Raw genomic sequence first — 17447 nt, forward strand, 5'->3', positions numbered from 1 at the left:
TGGAGCTTTGGGTTATTAAACTTACGCTTTTTAAGCATGGCAACACTTTTTTATTGTTCTTTATTCAAATGACATTTAATACATGTCAGTCTGCTGATGAGCCTTGTGTCAGCACTGAGGTGGAAGCTGTGGGCTGTAAAGAGGATTTTTCACAGTGGACAGTTTCATGTCACATGACTGACTTCCTCTTAAAAACAAAAGTGAACTTTCCTTGTGTACTTTCAGCTGGAAAGAAACTGCTGAGTGTTTGTTTCTTTGTTCAGTCAGCAGCAGATTTAAAGGACTTTGTGTTTGTTTGAGCTTTTTACAGGAGGATGAAGACGTTGCTGGTGATCCTGCTCCTCATAAATGGTAGGAAACTGAATGCAGATCAATCTGCACTCACACCACAGTTTAAGGCAGATAATCTCACTGTGTGGTGTTTATGTGATGATTTTAATTCATTGCTACAAAATACAAATGCAATGATGTGTGCTCTGTGAGAGTCGAGAGAAGCTTCTGTTCAAGACAGAAGCAACAGAGAAGTAAGAGCGACTTTACATTTACAGAGTAAAGATTCATGTTTTATGCTTTGTTACATTTGACTAAGACTGTACTTGAGAAATTACATATTTTTGCATTTAAGAAAATGTTTTCTTTAAAACTCGTAAACATGCAAATACAATAATGGGTTTAGTTGGGTTTTAGTTCAACTATAAAATACTGAAAGTTCCAAAACAGAAAGCAGTTATTCTGAAACACCTGAGATTCTTCACTTTTGAAGATTTATTATTTATCATTAATCAGACAAAAGCATTTTACAATAATTGACAGATGACTAAGTTTCAAAAATTACAAATGGCTGCAGTTTTAGATGAGTGGTGTACTGAGTGTCCTCTCTGTTAGGCTGCATCAAAAACCACACAGGGTGACCCCTCGGAATAAAGAGCTTATGAATCCAGAAATATTTGCTTCATCTATCTCCCAAAAAATCTAAAACCCAAGTCCAACATAACAGGTATTATAAGTATTAAGGTGACTGGAACGTCACCTCACTTGTCCCCAGCTGGTGCAGCAGCCTGCTGTGACTGTGGGGCCTGGTTAGTAAGTGAGTGAGGGGGAGGGGCCAGTTGCACTAAGAGCTTTGATTGGACAATCCAGTGTCAGTAATGAAAATAAACAAATGGGCTGTTTTTCGTTCTTGTAGGGCCGGCTGTGTAGCAGCCACCAGTAAAATGCATGGTGTACCAGATTATCAGTCCATCCCTGATTCCAGTAAAAACGTTAGTTTGCATGGTGGTAACTTTGTGGTGGAAAACACCTCTGCGTGCACGATAAGCAAACTGGAGTGGGTCCATCAGGGGGTCAGTTGCTCTTACGATGTGCTGTTTTATGATCTTCTCCATGGCCTTCATCACCAGGGAGCTGAGGGCCACAGGACGAAGATCATTCAGAGACTTTGGGTAGTTTCTTTTGGGGATGGGGGTGACTGTGGAGTGTTTCCACAGCTGGGGACGGTGTGACTGTCAACTGAGTGTTGAAATGGAGTCTGGAACACACTTCCTAGTTGCCCTGCACAGTGCCTCAGAACTCGACTGCTGATGTTGACCCTCTCCCTGGTCGTCCTGAGGGCTCTCACCACGTCCTCAGTCCTGAAGGTGAGTGCAGAGCTGCCAGGTTCGAGTGAGGATCTGGACTCCTCAAGCTGGGCCATGTTGTCCGTCTCACACCAGGGGCCTGTTCTTCGTACCTCGCTAAGTAAGTTAGCTGGATTAGATTGTTGACGATTTTGCGTGATCCTGGATCGTTCGGTTCCCCGAAGCTCATCCGGGACTTGCTGTCATAGCAACAGAGCCGTAAGCGTAAACCTGCTCGGGAGCAGGTTTACTTTATGTAAACAGGATTAGATCGCGGCCACGCAGGTATGTCCGCTTCATTTATACGAAAGCAACAGCGATATTCCACCACTGTTTCACCATAAATAAATAACATCAATGTAACTAAAGATAATGCAGCACCTGATCCTTTTATTGATGTCACACAGATACATACAGGTCATTTCCTAAAAAAGGGAAATGAACTATTAACATTCTATTACATGTATGTGATTATTACAGATGTAATTCATAGTTCAGAGTAGTAATTGTAAATTACTTCGTGTAATCAAGATGAGAGACCACGGCTATAAAAGCGAAGGTGGATTTGGGAAGTCTGTCGCAGCCATGTCCTGTCCGTATACGCGACCAACCCATTGCGGAAGGTGCAAGATTGATAAGGAGAGTCCTCAGAATTCAGCGTATATTGCGGGACAGACAGGATCCTTTAGCTCAGCGCGACAGTGTGCTCATAGAGAGATATCGATATTCCCGTGAGGGTATTATTTACTTAACCAACTTGTTGACGAGGGGGTGCAGGACCACCACCTGTCTTTTTTTCCTCTGCCCTTTTCTTGGTTGCTGTTATGAACAAACTAACAGAGTATTACAGGCCAGTATTACCTTGCCAAGAGACGAAAAGCAATATAAGAGATAAATATTACCATTCTGTAGAATACTCCTGTATTCCACTTTTACTTGTTCCCATGTTCTTGTGGGTCCTGTTGTGGCTCTAATGTGAAAGGGGATATAATATAACATATTATAATATAATATAATGCCATATGATATTGGACAATATAGTGTCATATGATAGATCTACCCTACCGCCTACTGGTGTTGGCCAGAGGGGCCGATGGCGCGATATGGCAGCCTGGCTACAACCGTAGCTGCCTCCACCAGTGTGTGAATGTGGGAGTGAATGAATAGTGGTATCGTAAAGCGCTTTGGGTGCCTTGGAAAGCGCTATATAAATCCAATCCATTATTATTAGTATTATTATTAAATTACCTACGAGTTTGATTTGTCAGCAACTTTCTGCCAGCCCTCTCTCCTTGCTTCTGCAGCCTTTGCAGTGTTCTCTTGCGTTTTAATTAAACTCTGAAACTCCTGAAATCCCTCACTCATGAGTTCTTGCTCTGCTGCCGGAAAATACCGAGCGCGCTCCTTCGACATTTTCGCCGACCAATCAGCGGGTTGCCGATCAATGTTTCTACTATCGATGCGTAGCCCCTTTTACGACACCCAGTGATGTCACATTACTGCGTCCAGCTGTACTAATCGTCAACAGCAGGTGTGTTCGGGGAACCGGATTAGCGAGCTCACGGTTAGCGCGATGGTTTGGTCTTGGATGTGTCATTTGATCTTGGATGTAGTAAGCGACGTACGAAGAACAGGCCCCTGGTGTAGAAAGCATTGAGGTTGTCAGGGAGGGAGGAGGGGTTGCTGCTCTCTTCCTGGGGGTGGTGACTGCAGTATTCACAGAGGCCATGGTTTGAGGCCCTGCCAGGCTGAGCGGAGGTCCCCTGTGGTGAATTTTTTTCCAGCTGTGTTTTTGTACTCCAGTTTAGCAGTTTTTATGGCCCTGTTGACGTCCTTTTTATCCAGAGCAGAGCCGGTGAAGAAAATCCTCCTTGTAGTGTGAGGATACTTTCCGCTGTCCACTCTATGATGTCTTTGGTGGCCTTTTTAATCCTCTTGATGACTTGAGTGTAAGCAGGGGCCAGCAGGATGGTGTGGTGGTCTGCTGAGCTGAGAGGAGGGAGGGGTAGGGCTTTAAATGCATCTGGTACAGAGCCATAGCTTTTATCCAGAGTCTTCCCCTCACGTGTGCTGCATGTAACATACTGTTGGTATCCTATAAGATAAGATAAGATAAGATAAGATAAGATAAGATAAGATAAGATAAGATAAGATAAGATAAGATAAGATAAGATAAGATAAGATAAGATAACCTTTATTAGTCCCACATGTGGGAAATTTGTTTTGTCACAGCAGAAAGTGGACAGTGCAAAAGTTATATAGCAAAAATTAGAGAACACTGGAATACAATAAGAATAATATACTGTGCACAACTGTACAGAATAGAAAAGAATAAACTAAAATACTATATACAATAGAATAAAATAAAATATACAATGGGATAAAAATAGAATACAAATGCTTTATACAACTAAGTAAAAATACAACTTTGCACATGTGTGGGTTTGTGTGGTAAATGGTAAATGGCCTGTATTTGTATAGCGCTTTACTAGTCCCTAAGGACCCCAAAGCGCTTTACACATTCAGTCACACACACATTCACACACTGGTGAATGTGTGTTTGATCAGTTAAAGTCTTTGTTGTGGAGTCTGACATCAGTGGGGAGGAAAGACCTGTGAAATCTCTCCGTCCCACACTGTGGGTGCTGCAGCCACTGAAGGAGCTGCTCAGTGCTTTCAGAGTCTCCTGCATGAGGTGGGAGATGTTGTCCAACAGGGATGACTGCTTAGCCACCATTCTCCTGTCACTCATCACCTCCACTGGGTCCAGAGGGCATCCTAGAACTGAGCTGGCCCTGCGGATCAGCCTGTTCAGTCTCTTCCTGTCCCGGCAGAGATGCTGCCGCCCCAGCAGACCAGACTTTAAGTGACTTGTCAGGGGAACAGTGGTTTAAATCTCCCAGGATGAACTTGGGAGAGTCCGGTGATAATTGTTCCAGTTTGTACAGATTGTTGGTGAAGTACTCTGTGGCTTTAGCTGCATCAGCTCTGGGGTTGATGTAAACCAAGATGATGAAAAGCTGTGGGAATTCTCGGGTGAGGTAGTAGAGGCGCAGGGAAACAGCCAGAAGCTTGATGTCTGTGGTGTACAGTTTCTCCCTCACAGTGACTGTAGAGGACCAGCTGTTGTTTAAATACAGACACACGCCGCCGCCTGTCCAGACGAAGAAGTGGTGAAAAGCCATCAATGTTCAGGCTGCAGCCGCAGCTAGATGAGGGAGTCACTGGTGTAGGTGAGCCTTGGGGTCATGTCGAGTGTAGGAAACAAAATCACAAAAATTAGGAAAAAGAAAATAATACAAATATACTGAGTAGACGGTGAAAAACAACAACGAAAACAGCATTAAAGTTAGAAAAAGAACGCAAAACTGCTCAGTTGACTGGCCGGTCGACGGCAAGAGCAGCGACCCAAAACCGAGACAGTCTGACCTCCCTAACTAACTCAAAACAGGAGAAAACTGGTGATCAAAAGAAACAGCAGCTCACCTCTACCCACTCCAATCCTCATCTCTTTCCGTACTTTTTATTTAGACTTTTTGTTTAGACTATTTAGACTATTCGGGTCTCCCTTAAAGCCTTATTTAAGGCACATGCTGTGGCTAACTCCTCTGTGATTTCCATTCACCTCCCATGGTCGGCCATCCTTTAACTGCTCAGCCATTGCTGGATCTGCCCTATTGGACTTCATTTTTATCCGACCTTTCCTTTTTTTTTTTTTTTTTTTTTTTTTTTAAATTTTTTTAAATGACATCAGAAACAGCAGTATGCGACATTACGTGATGGCAGAGCTTCAGTTCATCCTTTGTCATTTTTTTTTTTTTTTTTTTTTTTTAATAAATAGGACAGGGGGAATGAATGAGAGAGAGAGGGGGAGAGAAAGAAAGAAAACCCAAGGGGAGAAGAGACGGTGAGAAGGGGGGGGAAGAGAGACAAAAAAAAAAAAAAAAAAAAACTCCTGGGTCACCTGTATGGAGAAAAAACAAACAAACAAACAAACAAACAAACAGAGGAGACAGCAAACAACAAAGAGCAACATAATAATAGAGAAAACAAAGCACCATCACAATAAACTAGCTAGTCATAGATATCAGTATTTACTAAGTAATAAACGATATTGTGCAGCACGCAAGATAGACAGCGCACAGTGTGCTTTGAGGCAGCAGCCAAGAAAGCTTTAGTCCGCGTCTGTGAATACCCATGTGTGCATACCTGTGTGGATCAGCATGCTTGCATTCCAAAGGTTTCTCCATGTAATGATCTGCTAGGGAGTGTGGGGGGGCCACAGCCCCGTCCTCCAGGGTGTGAAGCGGGTATGGAGGAGATCAAAACTCCAGACATCCAGAGGCCCCCAGAACACAAGAGACCATGGAAGACCAACAGAGGGGCAGCTGCGCCACTGTTCCAGTAAGAGCTGAGGAGAGTCCCAGATGAGGGCTCACTCAGCAGCCGCGGAGCAGAAGCCAGGGGGGGTTGCAGTGACGCGCCCGTGAGCTCCGCCGGCCCCCAGCTGCGCCTGAGTGACCGAGCCCTAGGCCGAGAGGCCGGGGGCACCCCACCTCCAAAGGGGCCCGAGCGAGCCCCAGGCCCCAGGCCCCGACAAGCGGCCGCCAAGGAGTGAGCCGGTGTGTACCCGGACGCCCACCCCCAGACACAAAGAACCACCAACACACCGACACCTGAGGGAGTCCGCCACCGGCAGGGGAAGTGGTGGTGGGTGGAGATAGGCCTCCAAACCTTTCCAGTTGTGTACTCGCCGCTTCGGACCTGGATTGGAACCTCTGAGACTCCTAAGCAAGCTGAGACGCGCCTCTGTCAGGGATGACGTGGCTAAGAGCCGGATGGCATTGTTTAACTCAAGATCGCTGGCGAATAAAACCTTCATCCTAAATGATCTTTTCCTCACCCAGCAGCTGGATGTTTTGCTCCTGACCAAACCTTGGATTCACCCCGGTGAGCTTCCTTCTCTGAACTCCTTCCCCCTGACTGTTTTTTTTCCCAGCTCACCGAGACTTCCAGGGAAGGTTGGAGGCCAAGCCACAGTTTTCAAAAATAAACTTAAACTTCAGCGACCGCCTACTCCTACTTTCTCTTGCGTCGAGGCTCAATTATTTGACCTGACTGGCCCCCCTGTGACTCTCTGTGCTGTGATTTATCAGCCACCCAAATACAATAAGTCTTTTATTTCCGGATTTGCAGATTTCCCAGCTTCTCTTTTTTAAAATTATAACCGTGTTCATATTTCTGGTGATTTTAATATACATATCTGCTGCAAGAGGGACTCCTTTATGGAGGACCACAAGAGTCGTGTGCATTGAAATAAAGTATTCTGTGCTTAAATAATGAATTGTAGAATAAATTCTGCATTTGTAAATTCATTTTTGAATTCCACTTTAATAAACTGATTTTCAAAATGCTTTTTAAAATGGTGATTCCACTCCTCATATCAAAATCCATTTCCCGTTCCTGTTTGCTCAGGGATTAACATTTGGATTAGCTACTTCATTTTAAAAATCCTGCTGCAATGCAAATTAGCCACACCGTGGGATGTAAGGAGCTCTCTGATTGGTTGGACGAATGACTGTAGAAAGTCACTGGGTTGGACAGACACAGGCTGCCAGCCTGGATTTTTCTTCTCATAGCTTCGCCCTGCTAAGAAGTGTGTGTGCTTGTGCAAAGGCCGTTCAGCCTCAGGATTTACACTCGGCTCGACACGGAAATGTGAAGAATGAAGGGACCCTGCAGCGAAACAGAGAGCTCAACCTTTGACTGTGTGCCTGTTTATGCAGTCTGACCACCTGTTGAAGGTAACATGGCTAACGCTAGCATCACCGCACGTAGCCCCGTTATTTTAAGGTCATCTTAGTTTATGAAAGTTTTACGTCGCAGCTGTACAAGCTAGCTATGTGTTTTGTAAGCTGCTGTGCTCTTCACAAATAAAGCTGGAAGCAGCTCAGACTGTTAGAACCAGCACTGAGGGCTGTTGCACTTATAGTGTTAGAGCAACGGCTGCAGCCCACAGCCTTTAAACTAGCGATTAAAATGCTGACAGTAAACTGGTCAGTCCAGATGTTACCACATTACTTTATGATACTTACAGTTAAAACAACTGAGACAGGCTGATTAAAATAACAGCTGTCAGTTCTCTCATTCTGTCACGGCTGGGGCGGCAGTCGTGTGGAGGAAAAAGGAGAAAGGAGGATCCAATAGCAGACAATGGCGGAGGTGCAAGTGGGTTTTATTTACAGTGCACAAAACCAAGGTGTGGGCAGAACCGAACATAAACCTAAACTGTGAAAACTAATGCAAAATGGAGGACATGAAGCGAGGAGCAGAGAGACACGAAGAAACATGGAACAGTGCAGACTACACGGGAGGTTCACAGAGAAACACAGACTACGCCACAAGAACTACACTCAACAAAAATATAAACGCAACACCTTTGTTACTGCTCCCATTCCCCATGGGATGGACGTAGAGACCTAAAATTCATTCCAGATACACAATATAACCATCCCTCCCAAACAGTGGTCACAAATCAGTCCAAATGTGTGGTAGTGGGCACATCTGCCATATTGAGATAATCCATCCCACCTCACAGGTGTGCCACATCAGGATGCTGATCTGACATCATGAGTAGTGCACAGGTGTACCTCAGACTGCCCACAACAAAAGGCCACCCTGGAATGTGCAGTTTTTTGCGCTATTGGGGGTCTGGGGACCCAGAACCGGTCAGTATCTGGTGTGACCACCATTTGCCTCATGCAGTGCAACACATCGTCGCATGGAGTCTATCAGATTGTCAATTGTGGCCTGTGGAATGTTGGTCCACTCCACTTCAATGGCTGTGCGAGGTTGTTGGATATTCGTGGGAACTGGTACACGCTGTCGTATACGCCGGTCAAGCACATCCCGAACATGCTCAATGGGTGACATGTCCGGTGAGTATGCTGGCCATGCAAGAACTGGGACATTCTCAGCTGCCATCTGCCCTGAACAATGTGAACCATGATTCATCCGTGAAGCGCACACCTCTCCAACGTGCCAGACGCCATCGAATGTGAGCATTTGCCCACACAAGTCTGTTACGGCGACGAGCTGGAGTCAGGTCAAGACCCCGATGAGGACGACGGGCATGCAGTTGAGCGTCCCTGAGACGGTTTCTGACAGTTTGTGCAGAAATTGTTTGGTTGTGCAAACCAATTGTTCCAGCAGCTGTCTGGGTGGCTGGTCTCAGACGATCTTGGAGGTGAACCTGCTGGATGTGGAGGTCCTGGGCTGGTGTGGTTACACGAGGTCTGCGGTTGTGAGGCCGGTTGGATGTGCTGCCATATTCTCTGAAACGCCTGTGGAGACGGCTTATGGTTGAGAAATGAACATTCAATGCACGGGCGACAGATCTGGTTGACATTCCTGCTGTCAGCATGCCAATTGCACGCTCCCTCATTGCTTGTGGCATCTGTGGCATTTTGCTGTGAGACAAAACTGCACATTCCAGGGTGGCCTTTTGTTGTGGGCAGTCTGAGGTACACCTGTGCACTACTCATGATGTCAGATCAGCATCCTGATGTGGCACACCTGTGAGGTGGGATGGATTATCTCAATATAGCAGATGTGCCCACTACCACACATTTGGACTGATTTGTGACCACTGTTTGGGAGGGATGGTTATATTGTGTATCTGGAATGAATTTTAGGTCTCTACGTCCATCCCATGGGGAATGGGAGCAGTAACAAAGGTGTTGCGTTTATATTTTTGTTGAGTGTATAAATACACACACCAGGTAATCAGACATGGCACACAGGAGGGGACACAGCTGGAACTAATGGGCATAACGAGAGGCAGACCTACAAAATAAAACCGGAAACACCCAGACTGTTTTGCAACAAAAACACAGGGACCTGAACGGAGCACAGAGGGGAGACACAGGTAGGGATAATAAACACGACAACCAACCCAAAGAATTAATACAGAATCAGAATAAACACCAAACACAAGATGAACCCAAAAAGAAACACAAAACGCTGGGTCAACGACCCAGGATCATGACACATTCCTTATAGGAAGATCACACTACTGTTTTCAGTTCATTTAATATGTGAGTGCACAGATTCATTCTCAACTGGACATAAATCATGATCAAAGGATTCATCATTTATGATGAATAAAGAATTCACCAAATCCCAGCCTCTAAAACAGTGTGCTGAATCTTAGCATTGAATGTCCAGTATATTCTAATCAGTGCAATTTAAAGCAGGGGTCCCCAATCCCAGTCCATGAGGGCCGGTGTCCCTGCAGGTGTTAGATGTGTCCTTGATCCATCACAGCTGATTTAAATGGATAAATTACCTTCTCAACGGCTGTATCCCAATTCAGGGTCTGCAGCCTTAAAGTACGCAGCCTCAAAGTACGCAGCCTCAACGATCCTCAAGGGCCGCGTACTTATAGACCGCTAAGGCCGGAAGTGCGAGGCTTGTGAAATGGGACGGTCTAGCCTCCGTTGCGCTGCCCAGGTTGCCTAGCAACCATGATACTAACAGCTGGAAACGTGTCATACAGCTTTGTGTGACAGAAATGAAGGAGAAAATCTTTTGTTCATTTGTTTTTGTTTCTACATGAGCTTTGATCATTCTCTGTAAGATTAAGCTCAGCTATTGAACGGCGTATATTTTAAAGCAAAGGCTTTAAAACCAAGTTAGTACAAACGTCACTAATGTCACATAACTTTGCCGACATGTGGCCAACAGTAATGTTTTAATGTTCTTCGTTATTAAACATTTGCACATAAATAAGTGACATAATATTCAGTACTTAAAGTTTACTCTTCGGGCGCCCCTCATCCGCATTTCAGGGCCGCATTTCGAGCAGCCTTTGAATTGGGACAGCCTTCGGCGCGCCGCTGTGACGTAATCGGCCTTGAAATGCGTACTTTAAGGCTGCAGACCCTGAATTGGGATACAGTCAACATCAGTCTTGTAGTTCTCCAGAGGCCTGGTAATGAACTAATCATGTGATTCAGCTGTGTTGACCCAGGGTGATATCTAAAACCTGCAGGGACACCGGCCCTCGTGGACTGGGATTGGGGACCCCTGATTTAAACATTCACTGCACCTACAGTATCTACACTTGTGAGGTGCTACAACGTGCTGGTCCTGCAGGGACCAAACGTCTCCTGAAAACCATCCATAGAAAAGAATCTTTGACTGTCTGAGCTCATTGTCATATTCTCCACACTGCTGTATGGAGCTGTATTCAGCTTTCAGGGCACGCTTATATCACATTCATGTTTTGGGGCGTGAGCGAGTGTGATGGAGCGAGCCGCTCAGACGTGAGAACACAGCGGCCATTTTGGGAAAAAGTGTCTTTTATTGAGCCAGAAATGCACAAATATCCAACAGTAAGTGACACGGGGCCTCAGAGAGGTCAGCTGATCAGAACTGAACTCAAACAACTTCACTCCAAACTAACTGCTCAACACAATCAAAGTGAGCCGACCCACAAGAAACAAAGAGGACTTAAATATGTTTGTTGGGCAGCTTAGATAATGTCACTTCAGAAAACAATATAGCCCACATGGTTTTCACTGCCCTATGCATAGCCAAGAAAACTGTCCTCATGAACTGGAAAAATAAAAACAATCTTAATTCTAACCAATATAGAAATTACCTATTAGATTACATTAGTTTTGATACAGCCTCGGCCACCACATCAGATCAATTGCTCTGGGCTCCTTTGATCGGCTCCATCACCTAGTGGGGGTGGGGGGTCATAGTTTTGTCCCGCCTTCAATGTTGTGATTGGTGTGGGGGCAGGGACAGGCTTAGGGCGTCGGGGGGTTCCCCGGAGGCATCTTCCTTGGGGGGCTCAACCCGGGGTAGCGGTCATGTCCGGTTGGGGGCTCTTTTCTAACTATTTCCTCGTGGCTGCGTGCAGCGGGGCTAGGGGAGGGTCTGTGATGATGGACGTGGGTTACTGACCTGGTAGCCTGTCTGCCCCTGGGTGGGTCCGGGATGGGCGTGAGGGTCTGGGGGCACTCCATCTCTGGGCCGGGGCCCTGGCTGGGCCTCGGGGCCTCGGGTCCTGGTTTATGTGTTGCCGGGGTTGTGGGCGGGTGGGTGCACGGGAGCCCATCCCTGGAGCAGGGTGCCGCCGGTGTGTCGAGTCGCCTGTGGGGCTCTTCAACCGGTGGGGGAGATTGTTACACCTTGCAGGAGCTTTCCTCCCCTCAGGAACTCTCTGCAGGAGGGGGAGATACAGGAGAGGTGGAGGAAGATCTCAGCCTGGGCGTCTATTGTCTCATGTAGTCTGGAAGACGAGTGGATGGTGGGGTGGGTGCAGTTTTCTCTGTGGTGGGGCTGGGTGGACTGTCCCAGGCTCCGTGGGGCCGGGGGGCGCTGCTGCGCTGGGCCCCGGTCTGGATGGGCCTGGGCCCCCTTTTCCCTGGCTGGTCGCGGAGTGTGGGAGTGCCTACTGGGGTCAGCGGGGGAGCTGGCCCCAGGGAGGGGTCACTGCCCCTCCCTTCCTTCCCTCCCCATCTCCAGCTGCCTCCCTCTTCCCGCTCCACCACAACCACCCACACATGCAGGGCCTTGGAGTAGGGGTATGTCACCAGGATGCAGAGGAGGCTACCCCCCCCCCCCCCCCCTCTGTCCCCTTCTGGCTGCCTCTGCCTCAATTTTATCCCACAACTTAGACATTCACATTACTCACACCCTCATTACACATACATATAGGATCTTGGGGGTGGGCACAATACACGGAGTCCAAGTTACCATCAGGGTGTACACCTCACCCCTGGCGTCGTTGCCCACCTCTCAATTTTAAATACATGTAGACATTGAGGGCCAACAGGAGGGACTATGCGCTTACCTGCTGCTCTCTGGCAGGTAGCTCCATGCCCTCCTGGGTTTTAAATGCACCTTAGAACACGCATGCATCAACACTACATATGAGCGGGTGGAGGGAGGTTTGGAGTCTTCTCTCACCCCCGTTCTCTGCGACCTGCTGGAGCGGGGGGGCTAGGAGGAGGAGTTGGCCATCCGGCTGCGGTCTGGGGTGTGGGGCCTCCCTGCTGCTGCGGAGTCGGGCCGGTCTGCCTCTCCCCACCGTAGGGAAAAGGGTAACACCACCTGGGTCTGGGTGCAGTTCCCCCCTCCAGGGGCAAGGGTACCTAGACCCGGTTGGTAGAGTACGCTTGGGGAGTGTGATCGCGTATACAGCGTCTCTTTATGTCTGTCTCCACGTCGGTTGAGTGTGAAGTGCACATGAGAGCATGAGGGTGGGAATGGATGTTTGTGTCTGTGTGTGCCTGTATGTTTGTGTCTATATGTCAGGTTGGGTATCAAACGCCACCTCTCTGGGGACATCTCGGGCCCTCCAAGGTTTGGAGGCCTATCTCCACCCACCACCACTTCCCCTGCCGGTGGCGGACTCCCTCAGGTGTCGGTGCGTTGGTGGTTCTTTGTATCTGGGGGTGGGCGTCCGGGTACACACCGGCTCACTCCTTGGCGGCCGCTTATTGGGGCTCGCTCGGGCCATTTCGGAGGTGGGGTGCCCCCGGCCTCTCGGCCTGGGGCTCGGTCACTCAGGCACGGCTGGCTGCCGGCGGAGCTCACGGGCGCATCACTGCTACTCCCCCTGGCTTCTGCTCCGCGGCTGCTGAATGACCCCTCATCTGGGACTCTCCTCAGCTCTTACTGGAACAGTGGCGCGGCTGCCCCTCTGTTGGTCTTCCTTGGTCTCTTGTGTTCTGGGGGCCTCTGGATGTCTGGAGTTTTGATCTCCTCCATACCCGCTTGATACCATAAAGGACAGGGCTGTGGCTCCCCACACTCCCTAGCAGATCATTACATGGAGAAACCTTTGGAATGCAAGCATGCACACAGGTGTACACATGGGTATTCACAGACGCGGACTAAAGCTTTCTTGGCTGCTGCCTCAAAGCACACTGTGCGCTGTCTATCTTGTGTGCTGAACAATATCGTCTATTATTTAGTAACTATTGATATCTATGACTAGCTAGTTTATTGTGATGGTGCTTTTTTTTCCCTATTATTATGTTGCTCTTTGTTGTTTGCTGTCTCCTCTGTTTGTTTGTTTTTTTTCTCCATACAGGTGACCCAGGAGTTTTTTTTGTTGTTTGTTTTATTTTTTATTTTTTCTTCTCTCTTCCCCCCCTTCTCACCGTCTCTTCTCCCCTTTGGTTTTCTTTCTTTCTCTCCCCCTCTTTCTTTCATTCTTTCCCCCTGTCCTATAAAAAAAAAAAAAGACAAAGGATGAACTGAAGCTCCGCCATTACGTGATGTCACATGCTGCTGTTTCTAAAAAAATACTGGCTGATCAGAGCAGTGTGAGACATGAGGGCAACACAAATACCAACAATCATCCAACAATAGCGGTGTAACAAAACTTGTTCTTTGTGACAAGATAAACACACCTTTACAATATTGTCCACAGAAATGTACAAGCAGGAACATTTTAACTGCTGGAGCCATCTATTAAACTTCTTTATACATAAGCCATTTCTGTGACACTTACACTTATAACAGCAGGACCTGGTTATCTCACCCGTGCCTGCACTGATATTATAACTGAGTACTCATGATGAACTCAGTGATTCAGGGTTTTCCCACACACGGAGCTCAGTTACAAACCTGAATGAGGTTGTTGACATGGCACAACAGGCCATCTTCAAGAAGCTTTAAAAAACAAAAACAATGAGTTTCAATATGTTTGATTGTTTTTTGGCTTTTTTCAACACGTAAATGCTAAAATCATCATCATCATCATCATCATCATCATCATCATCATCATCATCATCATCATTTATTTATTTATATAGCACTTTAAAAACACACCTGGTAGACCAAAGTGCTGTACAATACTAATATGCACACAGTGTTGGGAAGGTTATTTTTAAAATGTATTCCATTACAGAATACAGAATGCATGCCCCAAAATGTATTCTGGAACGTATTCTGTTACATTACTCAATGAGAGTAACGTATTCTGAATACTTTGGATTACTTAATATATTATCATGCTTTTACAACTACATGAATGTCCTATTGCTGTGATTTATTACTGTTACTGAAGGTCCGCGGCTCCGAACCATAGTAAAGGGACCTCTGGCTAATATGTCGGGTTCGTGTCGGGCTCAAACTAGCTTTACTTTGTTGTCTGGGTCAACTTTGCTTGCGAGAGACAGAGAGAGGTGTTGAAAGGCTGCTCCAATGGAACTTGTTGTTTTTGGAGGAAAACACGAACACAGCGTACAGTCGAGTCTTAATAGCTTACTTACAACTGGGCTCGTCAGGCTCTCTTCTTGGCTGCAGTAGTTATTATTATATTTACATGCTTCCAGCTCCCGTTTCTGCTCGATGACAGCTCTACTTTTCCTTTTTCTCCCTCCTCGCGCTCACAGACACATAACGGGTATGGCAGTCCATTCTCCCTGCAGCACGGACTACACTGCCCATGATGCTACATTCTTTAGAGCTATGCCTGTAACATTCTGCCTGTTAGCTTAGCACAACAACAACAGAAAGGCCTCTCTCACCCAGGAAACACGCAGAGAGAGAGCGTCACCCTGTAACCATGGCAACCATAACGCCGCCACCTGGAACAACAGAACGTAGCTGTCAAACAAAACCCAAACAGTCCTGACCCGCCACAATATGAAACAGGAAAGTACCGCAGTGTAATCCATTTATTTCAACAAAGTAACTGTATTCTAAATACCACCTTTTTAAACGGTAACTGTAACGGAATACAGTTACTCATATTTTGTATTTTAAATACGTAACGGCGGTACATGTATTCAGTTACTCCCCAACACTGTATGCACATAGTAATAAAATCAGACATAGCAATAAAAAAAAAAAAAAAAAAAGAAAGAAATGAATGAATGAATAATAAAAAAAATAATAATAATAATATCAGTTACCCACAGAATTAAAAGCGGGGGAATAAAAATAGCTTTTTAATAAAGACTTGCACTGATGTAGCCTGTCTAATATGGAGAGGAAGGTTATTCCAAAACATCCAAAGCGCAGAAACTGAGAAAATCAACACTTGAATATTTATTAAACCTTTACAATTAAAAAAAAGAACTTAAAAAAGAGAAGAATAGAAATATCCTTTACTGTCCCTCACTGGGTGAGTGTTCCAGCAGCACAGTGACAGGTGTAGGTGGTCTGGCCTGACACTGTGATTGCTGTGTTCTCTGTGTTTTGTTATCAAAGTCAAAGTCAAAGTCAAAGTCAACTTTATTTGTCGATTCTGCCACATGTACAGGACATACGGAGAATAGAAATTGCGTTACTCTTCAATCCCTAGATAAATAGCAAATGAACATTTAAATATATTTAAATATAAAAGTGATTAAAAAATGCAAGTAAAATAATTAAAAAGTAAAAATTTAAATAAATACAATTTTACATATAACAAGAAAGCTATATAATATACAATATAATGGGTAAGTGACATTGAGTGTAAACCAGGCAGAGTAGTGCAAATAGGCAATAGTGCAAATGGAGATTTAGTAATGTACAGTAAGAGAAAGTGTAACAACAAAGTCTTATGAGGTAATGGCAGTCCAATGCTCCACAAAGTGACTGGTAACTGGTGCAGGCCAGTGAGTGAGTCAGAGAGTGTGTGTGTTTGTGAGTGTGTGACAGAGTTCAGTGAGACCGTGGAGGAGAGAGGGGAGAGGGGGCAGAATCGGGAGGGAGTTAAGCTTCCTGACAGCCTGATGGATGAAGCTGTCCTTCAGCCTGCTGGTCCTGGCCTGGAGACTCCGCAGTCTCCTCCCCGACGGCAGCAGCTTGAAGAAGCTTTGCATTGGGTGTGTGGGATCAGCCGCTATGCAAAGGGCTTTTTTAGTGAGACGGGTGCTGTAAATGTCCTGGAGGGAGGGGAGAGAGACACCAATGATCCTCTCTGCAGCTCTCACTATGCGTTGGAGGGTTCTATGACAGGACGCATTGCAGGCTCCAAACCACACAGTGATGCAGCTCGACAGGATGCTCTCGATGGTGCCCCTGTAGAAAGTGTACATGATGGGGGCTGGAGCTCCTGCTCTTCTTAGTTTGCGGAGAAAGAAGAGACGCTGCTGTGATTTCTTGGCCAGTGCTGTGGTGTTGTACGTCCAGGAGAGATCCTCTGTGATGTGCACACCCAAGAACTTGGTGTTGCTCACTCTCTCCACAGACGCTCCGTCAATGGTCAGAGGAGCATGTTGGGTGTGCATTCTCCTGAAGTCCACAACAATCTCCTTCGTCTTCTCCACATTCAGAGAGAGATTGTTGTCAGCACACCACGTGGCCAGGCGTCTCACCTCACTTCTGTAGTCGGTCTCATCCCTGTTGCTAATGAGACCCACCACCGTTGTGTCGTCCGCAAACTTGATGAAGAGGTTGGAGCTGTATGATGGAGTGCAGTCATGGGTCAGCAGAGTGAAGAGGAGGGGGCTCAGCACACATCCCTGCGGGGCCCCCGTGTTTAAAATGATGGTGCTGGATGTATTACTGCCAACCCGTACTGCTTGAGGTCTTCCGGTGAGGAAATCCAACAGCCAGTTGCACAGTGAGGTGTTGAGCCCCAGCTGGACCAGTTTCTGAATGAGCTGTTGGGGGATTATGGTGTTGAATGCTGAACTGAAATCTATGAACAGCATTCGAACATATGAGTCATTTTTGTCCAGGTGTGTGAGTGCCGAGTGGAGTGCAGTGGAGATGGCATCATCGGTTGAGCGGTTGGGCCGATAGGCAAACTGGAAGGGATCCAGGGAGGGGGGCAGGACAGTCTTGATGTGTTGCATGACTAGTCGTTCG

At 46.6% G+C, this 17447-nt stretch overlaps 1 protein-coding gene across 2 annotated transcripts in view; it reads left to right on the top strand.

Annotated features, from left to right (window-relative positions):
* The first annotated feature begins 234 nt into the window (after nt 1-234).
* LOC147333739 (uncharacterized) overlaps nt 235-17447 on the top strand; it is a 95849-nt gene continuing 78636 nt past the window's right edge. The window contains exon 1 of one of the 2 annotated variants that reach the window (XM_086268539.1): nt 235-351. In XM_086268539.1, the coding sequence (XP_086124665.1) occupies nt 315-351 (37 nt within the window). In that variant the 5' untranslated portion in view covers nt 235-314. The remainder of the gene's footprint in view (nt 352-17447) is intronic. The other variant, XM_086268559.1, reaches the window with a different exon arrangement.

Source organism: Aulonocara sp. 'chitande type north' Nkhata Bay, linkage group LG3 (assembly GCF_057382095.1).
Source record: "Aulonocara sp. 'chitande type north' Nkhata Bay isolate Kocher_YH1m ecotype deep benthic linkage group LG3, A_spYH_male_GT1.1, whole genome shotgun sequence".
NCBI lineage: Eukaryota > Metazoa > Chordata > Actinopteri > Cichliformes > Cichlidae > Aulonocara > Aulonocara sp. 'chitande type north' Nkhata Bay.